Below are 12073 nucleotides of genomic sequence, written 5' to 3'. Positions count from 1 at the left end.
GAAGTCAGCAGTTGCTTTCCGTGTTGTGTTTAACACTGACCCTCTTTGGTGGGTACCAGATGTTGACAAACATGCACCAAGCACTTTGTTATATTCAAGCGACCACCGAAAGAGTACTCGATGGTAAATAGCCAAAAAGTAGGTGTGGCTTATTAGCCATCTTGTTCTAGGAATTCACCACAGCCAACAAGGCTTAAGTTTAAGTTAGCAATAAGTTTGAAGTTAAAATAAAGACCATTCCTAGTTCCACCGTCAACCGTGTTAGATGTCTCATTTGTATCACCTTACCCTCCTTACATAACAGTAGAACGTCAGCATCAGCCGCGTGAATGGGTGGAAGCCAGGGATGACCATCAGGTGCTTCACTGCGTACGGCTCGTCGGAAAGGCACAACCGGCCACCAACGCGTATCACACCAGCTTGATCCAAGAATGGGTTGAGCAGGCGCAGAGGGGATTTTGGTGCGATAGGTCGGCCTTTCCGCAGCAGCTTGAGCTGCTCCGGGAACGTCTCGGCTTGGACGATCTTGACGAGTGCGACCTTGGCGGCTTCCAGCTCGACGACCGACAGAACTCGGTCCGTGTTCCGCTTGCCGGGCTTGCGAAAGTTGGACGCAAAACGCAAGGCGAGTCCCACTGCGTTCAGCATGCGTCGGTACGAGAAGAAGATGGTGAAGACACGGTTGGGCGGGGCGGTTTGTACAACCAGAACGGGTTTCTCCTTCTGCTCTTCGATGGGGAGCGCACCTTTGAGGTCGCGCTGCGGGGGCCACAACGGCTTGTGCTTGCCCAACCAGGACGCTCCGAACTTCCACTTGGGGCTGTTGACGAGCTTCTCCGCCGGCATTCCGCGGGACACCAGATCCGCAGGGTTCTCCAAGCCGGCGACGTGCAGGCACTTTGCGCCGTGGGTGATGATCTGGATCTCCGAGATGCGATTTGCGACGAAGGGTTTCCACCTTCGGGGCGCCAACTTCAGCCACTGCAGAACCACCTCCGAGTCGGTCCAGAAGTACACGTCTTGAAACTTCACGTCCAGTGCTTCGACGACTCTCACGTACATTTGCGCGGCGAGAAAGAATGCGCAAAGTTCCAGACGAGGTATGCTTCGCTTCTTGAGGGGGGCCACCTTCGACTTCGATGTCAGCAAGCTCACCTTGAACTTGCCGTCTGGCGACTCCGAGCGCACGTAGGCGACTGCTCCGTAGGCCACCTCGGACGCATCCGAGAAGAAATGGAGCTCGGCGTAGCAGCATTTACGGGCGAAGGCGTAGCGGTCGATGCGGAAGTTGGTTAGATGCGAAAGCCCTTCGCAAAAGTCGAACCATCTTGTGCGCAACTCCGGGGGGACCAACGCGTCCCACTCCAGTGCCAAGTACCACAGCTCCTGCAGGACGATCTTGGCAAGTACGACGACGGGAGCGATCAGACCGAGGGGGCCGTACAGCTGGGCGATTACGGAGAGGATGTTGCGCTTGGTGGGGGACAGGTCCCAGACGACCGAGACAACGAACCGGAACACGTCAGCTTCGGGCTCCCAGCTGATGCCAAGGGTTTTGATCGTCTCTTCGGGGTCGAACTGCAACGACGACTGCGTTCCAAGGAGCTCGCTGGGAATGTCCGCCAGGACGGCGAGCGAGTTGGAGCACCACTTACGCAGCTGGAATCCTCCCTTCAGTAGCAGCTTGCAGAGATCGGAGCGCAGCAGGATCGCGTCGTCTACGGTTTGCGCGCCGCCGATGAAGTCGTCCACGTACATGTGCTTCTTGATGGCCGCGCTGGCCTGGGGGAACTGCGCGCCTTCGTCGTCTGCCAGCTGAAGCAAAGTTCTCGTGGCCAAGAAGGACGATGGTGCCAAACCGTACGTCACCGTGGCCAGCTCGTACGTGGTGATGGGTTGCTCCTGGTCGAATCTCCAAACAATCCGTTGGTACGGACGGTCTTCAGGGTGCACCGCCACCTGGCGGTACATTTTCTCGATGTCGGCTACTAGGGCGATGGGGAACTTCCGGAAGCGCAGCACAGTGTCCAGGAGCTCGTCCTGCACCACGGGTCCGACTAAAAGCGCATCGTTGAGGGAGTGTCCCGCGCTGGTCTTGGCGGAACCGTCGAACACAACGCGCACTTTAGTCGTCGAGCTCTGTTCCTTGATCACGGGATGGTGGGGCAAATAGCACGCGCGGGAACTTTCGTCTTCGTCGTCGTCGGGAACAGCGTGCATGTGGCCCAGGGTCAGGTACTCCTGCATGAACTCGTGGTACTGCGGCTTGAGCTCGGGTTGTTTTTCCAGCTTCTGCTCCAGCCACCGGAATCTGCGAACAGCGTTCGTTTTCGACGCGCCGATCATCTGCTGGAACTCGGGGTGCTTCGGCAGCTTGACCACGTACCGTCCGCTCTCGTCGCGCGCAACCGTCTCCTTGAAGTAGGCTTCGCACTTGTGCTCGTCGACCGAGTAGTTGGAGCTGCCGACCTCTTCGAGAGCCCAGAATCGCTCCAGCATCTTGTCCACGGATTCGACTGTCGCCACATGACAAGCCACCGTAGGTTGCTGCTCCGCTTCGTCGCTGACCTCAACTGAGCCCGTCGCAATCCATCCAAACACGGACTCGACAAGCAGGGGGACGGGGCCAGCCAGACGGATCCGGCCTTCAAGCAGGAACGAGTAGAAGTGAGCAGCTCCGATGATCATGTCGACCTTGCGGGACACGTTGAACTCCGGGTCGGCAAGTGCTAGATGCTCCGGAATCTTTCACTGGGCGATCGGGATGGTAACGGGCGGGGTTTCACAGGTCACCTTGCGCAGCACGAGGAAGTCAAGAGTCTCCGCGAAACGGCTGACACGGGATCTGACCTCGGTGCTGACCTTGTGCTTGGCGTTCGTGATCGTGCTGTCAACACCAGAGATGGGGACGTTGGCAACCTTACGGAACAGATGGAGTTGCTGGCACAGGTGTTCACTCATCACGTTGGGTTGAGATCCGGTATCCAGCAGGGCGCGAGCGAGGTGTTCTTTGCCGTAGCTGTCCAAAACGGCGAGCACCACCGTCGACAGCAGCACGCTGGCGCTGCTCGACTTCGTAGCGGCGTTCACTGGAGCGGGGTTCATTGCGGGGGTGGCTACGATGGGGTTCGGGTCCTGCAATCCGGGGCCGGGATGGATCATCGAGTGGTGGCGCTTGTTGCAGTGCTTGCAGTGGTACTTCGAGCGACAGTTTCGGGCAAAGTGGTCGCTTCGGAAGCAGTTACTGCAGAGCCTCTTGTCCGTGATCACCCTCATGCGCTCCGAAACGTTCATGCCGTTGAACGCAGCGCAGTCCATGATCGAGTGCTTTTGTTTGTCGCAGGCGGGGCACAGGCGGGCCAGGTGATCTTATCACCGTTCGGTTTCGTTTTCCGGTGGGAGACGTCCAATCGGACGATTTCAGCGTGGCGCACTTTTGGGGGGCACACACCGAACTGTGCTGGAAGATTGACGATCAGCTGGGCACTGCGGGACGGGTTCGCGGTGAGCACTAGCGGGGATAGGTGATTAATCACCGGGGGGAATTGTTTTCCACTGTAGCAGATCGAACGGGGTGAAAATAAACGCGGCGCAAAACTTGATGGCAAACGCGACTACTCCGTGCAAGTTCAAACCTTTATTTGTGAACGTAAACAAAACCTCTTCTTCCCTTTCCCTTCTCCTCTTCCTTCCTCATCCGTCGGTGACAGTTCTCGCTGCCACCTACTACTGTCATTCGTACCAACCTATCTAGATAGCGCTGTGCGCTTTTTCTGTTTACGGGTACAGGGACAATTCGATTTTGATTCCCAACAATTCCTATTGTCCTGGTTGTACGCTACCCATCTCGGATCACTTGTTAAATTCCTAAAAAATGATTTTTTGTTGACATGTTTTGTTTTTGTTCAATAATCTTTATTTTCGATTCATGTTTTCACACATTGACAACACGCATTATTTTTTTCGAGGTCATGTAAAATAAAAACCCGAACGTAACGGTTCAGCAGATTCTTGCTTTTGTACACCATTCCCACGTTGAGCGTCGCCAACTTTTTGCCACATCTGATGCCACCGGAATCGTTGTCATGGATGCGTATAGTTCCGGCAGCGGTGTGGACACGTAACCTCCAGCCATGACTAGTTCGGCGTTGAGGGCACCGGTAACCGATAACCAACCTTTAGTGCCGTCCGGAACAGGAAAGTCAAAACGTGATGCTTTTTTATTAACGATGCTGCTGCAGTTTTTTTTAAATTGATTTTTATACTTCGTGTGTGTCTCCGTTCCGTCGTCTTTGGCTTCGTAGGAAGCTGCTGATCGAAATAATCCGACGGTAACAGATTAGGCTCGATTTGTCCGAAAAATCAGATTCTTGTCTTGACCGTTTTGACGTTTGTTTTGCATACACACTAAAGTAATATCAAACAAAATTCGATTAATCTTTAGAGTTTCAACTAAAATGATTGAAAGTAGACAGAATCCAGCGTAATGGAACCTCAATGGATCACTGTCGTTCCCCTCGACGAATATTTACAATTTTCGCTTGCAAGTGTCAAACGATCGCAGTTGCCCAGTCAAATCAATCCGAATTCTGAAACGGAATCTAATTAGAATCGTATACAAATTCCGTTTCAAACGCAACAACCGGTTCCGTGTTCGAACCGGTTGTTGCGTTTGAAACGGAATTTGTATACGATTCTAATTAGATTCCGTTTCAGAATTCGGATTGATTTGACTGGGTGGCCTTGAACAAGCAAACGCGTGCTTTGATCAACGCAAAAAATCTTTCCGCTCATTGATTGGCTGTTTTATTTTGCCGTGGAGTCGTAAAGTCAGCATTTTTGCCAGGTTTGTTCATTCCATCGTCTTCGTTCGAACCAACAACATCGTAGCAGCAGCAGCGGAAAAAACAACGACTGAAGGAAATCAAGAGCGAGCTCCGAGAAGAAGAAACACGCCAGCGTGTGCGTGAAATTGCTACCAAAATGACGTCGAAGTAGAAAAACAAGGCCTACTTGGATGGACGCTCGAGAAGATGGCCACAAGAATCAACTTCTGCTGCAATTTAACAAAATGGCGCTTTTCAGGGCCAACGAAAAATTCACGAAAGAGTTATTGCTTCAAATCGTTCATGCACTGGTTTAGGTGCATTTTTGAGAGCTTTTGACGCTTGGCGTTTAAATTAATTTAAATATTTCCCCCCAAATTTTCATTTGAAATAATAGAACGAATATTAACAATTTTCGCTTGCAAGTATCAAACGATCGCAGTTGGCCTTGAACAAGCAAACGCGTGCTTTGACCCACGCAAAAAATCTTTCCGCTCACTGATTGGCTGTTTTGTTTTGCCGTGGAGTCGTAAAGGCAGCATTTTTGCCAGGTTTGTTCATTCCATCGTCATCGTTCGAACCAACAACATCGTAGCACCCAGTTAACTCAATCCGAATTCTGAAACGGATTCTAATTAGAATCGTATACAAATTCCGTTTCAAACGCAACAACCGGTTCCGTGTTCGAACCGGTTGTTGCGTTTGAAACGGAATTTGTATACGATTCTAATTAGATTCCGTTTCAGAATTCGGATTGATTTGACTGGGCAGCAGCAGCGGAAAAAACAACGACTGAAGGAAATCAAGAGCGAGCTCCGAGAAGAAGAAACACGCTAGCGTGTGCGTGAAATTGCTGCCAAAATGACGTCGAAGGAGAACAACAAGTCCTACTTGGATGGACGCTCGAGAAGATGGCAACAAGAATCAACTTCTTAATTTAAATATTTCCCCCCAAATTTTCATTTGAAAAAATAGAACGAATATTAACAATTTTCGCTTGCAAGTGTCAAAGGATCGCAGTTGGCCTTGAACAAGCAAGCGCGTGCTTACCCACGCAGAACATCTTTCCGCTCACTGATTGGTTGTTTTGTTTTGCCGTGGAGTCGGAAAGGCAGCTCATTCCCTTGTGGACCACCAATCAGTGAGGTACTCCTCGATATTAGCTCCTGAAAAGTGCTTAAAAAGTGCAAAAATGCCTAACGGCAAGAAAAAGAGGCGGTCCTCACCAGCAGGATCGGCAGATTTGAAGAAGCTAAAGAATGCCGAAGCGCTACCTGCAAAGCCAGGCAGTTTGAGCAAGGACGCTCAAAATTCGTCTGGAAACCAGTTCGCTACTCTCCCTGTGGACGTTAGCAAGAAGGAAGAATTTGAACGACGGGAAAAGTTTCCACCAATTTTTGTGAAGACATCGTCATCGGACTCGGTGCGAAAGTGGCTGACCGGGTTTATCAAATCTGGTGCTTTACGAGTTTCCATTCGCTTGTGTGCTGATGGACTCAAAATTATGCTACCTACCAGAAAGGATTACAACTACGTTCGGGATTTCCTGAACAACACAAAGATTGAATACTACAGTCATGACGATCCAGGTAAACGCCCTATGAAACAGGTCCTCCGAGGCCTGTACGACATGGATGTGAATATGCTGAAAGATGAGCTAAAAACTCTTAAGTTGAACGTGATCGAAGTCTTCAAGATGACGAGACACAACAAGGACATCAAGTATCGTGATCAACTGTACCTGGTTCATCTCGAAAAAGGATCGACAACGCCGGCTGAGCTGAAAGCAGTTCGGGCAATTTTCAACATCATCGTGACTTGGGAACGTTATCGTCCAGTGCACCGTGACGTGACACAATGTTCGAACTGCTTGCAGTTTGGACATGGTGGAAGGAACTGTTTCATCAAGAGTCGTTGTGCAACCTGCGGAGGTGAGCACAAAACTCAAGCTTGCGAAACAATCAACGGGAACATCGAAGCCAAATGCTTCAATTGTAGTGGCGACCATTCTACCAAGAATCGAAGCTGCCCAAAACGAGCTGAGTTTGTAAAAATTCGGCAGCAAGCGACGACGAGGCACCAACCAAATCGTCGCAAAACACCACCAGCATACACGGAAGTGAATTTTCCTGCTTTGGCGTCACCTGGAGCGGGATCTGTTCGAGTGGTTCCAAATCTGCAGCCATTGCCGTTGAATCAGCGGCAAAGAGTTGCAGAGAATACAACACCTCCAGGCTTCAGTCAGCAACCGAGGGAGAACCAACCAGCATCAACAGATGAAGGCAGTAGAGACCTGTTTTCACCACAAGAACTTCTGAACATTTTCATCGAGATGACAACAACACTGCGTGGCTGCAAAACTCGTGCGGAACAAGTAAGAACGCTTGGAGCATTTATCTTAAAATACAGTTCGTAGTTTACTTGTTCTGATGATTTTGAATATTTCAATGAATTTCCTTTTTTTAAAGTGATTTTTTCTTTTTTACCCAAATGTATTCGATTCAATGCAAAAAATGTAAAACAATTTGAAGTAAATAATTGAATGTGAACAGTTAATAATAAAACGAAAAATAAAATAAAGATGAAGAGTATTTAGCCATACCCAAGGGGGTTGACACATCAAATATTTTCATTCGAATCATTCTGCTCATTCCAGAATTATTCTGGAATGATGCTGGAATACACATGATTATTCCGTTTCTAATTAATTTTGTTTTTGCGTGTTAGCGATCAGCAGCTGTCATTTTATTGAAGGAAAAGTAAACATGTTTTGAAAATCAAACAAATACTCGTCATTCCAGAATCAATCCAGAATGATCGGCTGGCAACTTAAAAATCGAGGTTCCATCATTCCGTTGATTCCAGAATGAAATCGGAATGATGCTGTAATGAAGTCGATTTCGAGTATCTTTGTTAATCTTCGTTTACCGTGTACCTCGTGCTGTCAAAAAAATCTTTGTCAAAACCAAATGTAAACATAAATATTCAGAAACCCTTTTCTACGTTTTCGAATCTTTGCTGCACCAGAACCGGGCCGATCGGGGGCCGAAGAACTAGCTGCCGGAGAAGTCGTTGACAGGATTCCTGGACCTGATCATCTGGAGTAACGAGCACGGAAGAGAACCCGGCGTCAGTCAGCCCGGCTCGACGGTGGCCACTTCCCTGGCGGAGGGCGAGTCCTTCGACAAGCGCTGTGGCATTTTGAGCATTCACAAAAATCTGTTCCGGATGAACCCGATCAAGCCGCAGACGGTTCGTCCGTTTGTGTTTTAGACGGTCAATTTGGTGTAGGTCGCGGATGAGTTGCAGCTGGACGAGGGAGACGTTCAACAGAAGGTGCAAAACTTTGCGGCGGAGAAGTTGACCGGGAACCAGAAGCAGCCAAAGTTTCCGTTGATTCGGCCGAGGATTGAAGTTATCGAGGTGGAGCAGCAGTTTAATGCAATCCCGTTCGGACAGGGCTACAGTGGCCGGATTGCGAACCCTCAAGACATGTTCACGTTCAAGAGGAAGATTAGCCGGGTGAAGGACGAGTTGAAACCGCTGGACAACGATGCGCTGATCGAAGCTTACCAGAATCAGCGAGAAGCGACGGAAAAGCGCGCGGGACGTCGCTCATCGGTTCAAGAAGGTCGATCCGGACAAGCAGCTGGAGGTGCTATCGGTGAAAAGTATGACTGAGCTGACCCGCTGGATGGTCGACTACGAGGACAACGACGCGGCGGAGTTATTATCATGTTCTACGAACGGCAAGCGATGGCCCACCTAGACGCGGTCGCCGACGCCATCAACGAGGACAACATCGACGAGGTGCTGGCTGGGTTTTACGAGAAGGAAAAGTACACCTACAACGACATGCTCAAAATGTTGGACTCTCGCATTCAAAAGCGCGGAGATCCAAATCCACCGCGCGGTTCTTTGATTACGACGACGACGACTTTAGCTTGAAAACAAAATCCCGCAACAATTCCACGTCAAGCTCCAAGGCGGCGCCACCAGCGCCGACGACGTTCCGAGAAGGTCGGGGAAATCGCGGAGGAAGGGGATCGAGAGCGGCGTTCAATTCTAGCACTACGGGTCGGAAAAGAGGGAGTCGCGGAGGTCGTAGGGCGTCGATCAGCAAGATTGACTCGTTCTTGGTTATTGTAGCGTCGCCGGCGAAAACAATAAGTTTACATCTCGGACGAGGATGACGATTACACACCCTCCTGTCACGCTGAAATATCTTACATTCCTTTTATTTTGGAACCAGTGTTAAATTGTTGGCTTTCTTATTTCATATCTTTTCCCTTCTGGATTCATATTCCTAGATGCAGGCGTACTTCTGGCTCGACTTGCCGACCTGTAGCCCTTGGTCGTGCAGCGCTTCATCACGTCCGAAATCTTGACCGTCTTGTTTGCCCCGGCCAACTCCCGCACCAGCACGAAGACCTTGCCGACGTGTTTGGACGCTGTAAATAAAGAATGATTTTTTGTTAGGTCGAAATTTTGAGTCATTTGTAAAAAGTTATTTACTGAGTGGTCTTCTGCTCGGTTTTGCACAGTGCGATGTCCCGGCGGCTTTCTGTAGCTGTGGACGAGGGTGATGTGTTTGGCCAGACGAAGATCGTTGTCGCGGCCGAGAAGGTCGAAACGGGAAAGCAGGGCGGCTGGCAGTTGGATGTTCTGCTTGATGATGCGACGTGGGTTCTAACGGCCGTACGCTGGAATCAACACAGGAGCGTTCAGACAAGTCATGATCGATGTAGCCCATCATCTGCGCCTTGGCCACACCGTGATCTCCTATCAGCAGCGCCTTCTTCACGACCAAATGGCCGTAAATCTCCGGCGTCAAACTGCTCTCAATTCGCGTCATCCTTGGCCAATTCGGCCAGTTCGTTGCTCGTCTCGCTATTCTTGGACTTATTCAGACCGCGACTGCGTTTCACCGCGACACATCACGGCCAACAGGCGCGGAATGTGTCCCACGGGAACTCGATTGCTATGCTTCTGGATCATTTTCTCCTGAAGCCACGCATCACGGGCACCAGATTTGTTCACCCGGCAATCCTCCGACGGACATTCAATCGGCAGCACGGCCGGAAACGTGTTCCGCGCATCATGCGGCTAGTTCGGAATCCGCGTCCGGGAACTGTTACTTGCCGGTGACACTGCCGTCCTGGCCAGGGTCATCTCCACCGCGGAACATCCCCACCAGAGCAATCGGACGCATCTCCCCGGTCACCGTTCGAGGTCTCCGAGTATGGCCAGTACGTGTCGGGGCGTCCTAGCCGAATTGGTTCACCACCGGGTCCACCTTGAGACAGTTTCCGTCACGGCCGCAATCGACGACGGAACGAACACAGGATCGTTTAAAGACACATATGTGTGATGAAAACAACATGTTTGCTTTGTTTTGATTTTTGACGTTTACACGCTAATATGAAAAACTCATACTATAGAGCAAAACATTCTCATCATTCCAATCATTCTGGAATTAAACTGGAATGATTCCAGAATGATCGAGTGTCAACCCCCTTGGCCATACCACTTAGAATGTAAATAAAATGTAATTATGAGCATGAGCATGGTTGACTGCCAATGAGCTGCTACTCCGTTATTGACAGATCAGCTGAAGTTAAACAATGAATCAAAAATGATTAGTGGGAGCCAACCATCCGTTCACTGTTTAACCTCTGAAGATCCCTGCTTTATTAGTCAATACCGGCGCCCTCCCAAGAAGCCTGCAGTTCAACGAAAGGGAGGAATGTTAGTCCGATAGTTGAAGTGTCAGACTCATCAAGCACACAGTTTTTCGCTATATACTTGGTGATACCGCATGAGACCGTTGAATCCACAGCATCTCCTTCAAGCATCACGTGATTAATATTTTTTTGGGTTAGTAGGATAAGGTATTGGCTTTTCGATGCCTCCCGAGCTACGATGCTATGGGGAGGACTTTCATAACAGACCCGTCGGCGAGCCTTCCGAGCAACGATGCTATGGGAAGGTCTTTCTGGTTAACACACAAAATCACTCACTCACAATTATTTCACTCCACTATTAATTATTCCAAAATGTCAGTGCGTCTTTCGATCATTATATAGAAATGGCTTTTTCACCATAAAAAATAAAACCTTAATCGAAAAAATTATACACAATTTACCCGACGCCGTGCCTTCCGATCAACGATGATATAGGAAGGGCTATGAAAATCACAAAACAATTAATTAAGATCACAAAAAACACCAATTACTCAACGAAAAATTACGCTCAAGACACAAATAATTCAGTAAGGCATGCTATTATTTGAATACCACAATAACTCAACCCAAACGAATAGCGAAACAAAAGCACACCAAAAAAATTAACCTGCATAATCACGACTTCGCGTCCCCACTTCCAGCGCACCAATGATGCTATTATTCGATTACCACAATCACTCACCCCAAACGAATAGCGACACAAAAGCACACAAAAAAAAAAATAACCTGAATAATCACGACTTCGCGTCCCCACTTCCAGCGCACCAATCAATGTAAATAAAATGTAATTATTGTAAGAAAGTTCAATAAAGACATATTTAATTTAAAAAAAATAAAAAATAAAAAAAAGCAAGCATTTTTGCCAGGTTTGTTCATTCCATCTTCTTCGTTCGAACCAACTACATCGTAGCAGCAACAGCAGCAGCAGCGGAAAAAACAACGACTAAAGGAAATCAAGAGCGAGCTCCGAGAAGAAAAAACACGCCATCGTGTGCGTGAAATTGCTGCCAAAATGACGTCGAAGGTGAAAAACAAGGCCTACTTGGATGGACGCTCGAGATGATGGCCACAAAATCAACTTCTGCTGCAATTTAACAAAATGGCGCTGTTCAGGGCCAACGCAAAATTCACGAAAGAATTATTGCTTCAAATCATTCTCGCACTGGTTTTAATGCATTTTTTATAAAGCTTTTGATGCTTTGCGTTTAAATTAATTTACATATTTCCCCCCAAATTTTCTTCAAAATAAAAACCCAGGAAAGGATCGTTTCCGTGAAGGATTTGATTGACTGCCAGAAATCCATGGCCAACGTGAGTGTTCCGGATTGACACCACACAAAAACTACCAAAAAGTCTTTTTCAAGTCTTACGAAATTCCATTTCGCCTCATTTGCGCAATTCAATAAATAATTTATTTTCACAGCGCAAGTTTTCTTCATGAGCAGCAGACCACCATTTTGTTTTGAGTGTTGCTCTTGCAAAGCAAAAATAGCCATATTGCCA

General features: G+C 48.6%; 2 protein-coding genes and 1 pseudogene across 2 annotated transcripts; 1 reads left to right on the top strand and 2 right to left on the bottom strand.

Annotated features, from left to right (window-relative positions):
• Positions 1 to 279: 279 nt before the first annotated feature.
• On the bottom strand, positions 280 to 2688 carry LOC120428426 (uncharacterized). Its single transcript, XM_039593436.1, has one exon. It carries the CDS (start codon positions 2686 to 2688, stop codon positions 280 to 282), a length of 2409 nt encoding a protein of 802 aa, XP_039449370.1.
• Positions 2689 to 4133: 1445 nt separating this feature from the next.
• Positions 4134 to 9019, top strand: LOC120428424 (double-strand break repair protein MRE11-like; annotated as a pseudogene).
• Positions 8900 to 11848, bottom strand: LOC120428431 (uncharacterized). The gene is made up of 2 exons (XM_039593444.2): positions 9342 to 11848; positions 8900 to 9277 (listed from the first exon to the last, which is right to left on the bottom strand). Exons 1-2 carry the CDS (start codon positions 9679 to 9681, stop codon positions 9081 to 9083), a joined length of 537 nt encoding a protein of 178 aa, XP_039449378.1. The 5' UTR covers positions 9682 to 11848; the 3' UTR covers positions 8900 to 9080.
• Positions 11849 to 12073: the final 225 nt, after the last annotated feature.

This window comes from Culex pipiens, chromosome 1, assembly GCF_016801865.2.
Source record: "Culex pipiens pallens isolate TS chromosome 1, TS_CPP_V2, whole genome shotgun sequence".
Taxonomy (NCBI): Eukaryota; Metazoa; Arthropoda; class Insecta; order Diptera; family Culicidae; genus Culex; species Culex pipiens.
This window is presented reverse-complemented; position numbering and strand designations above follow the sequence as displayed.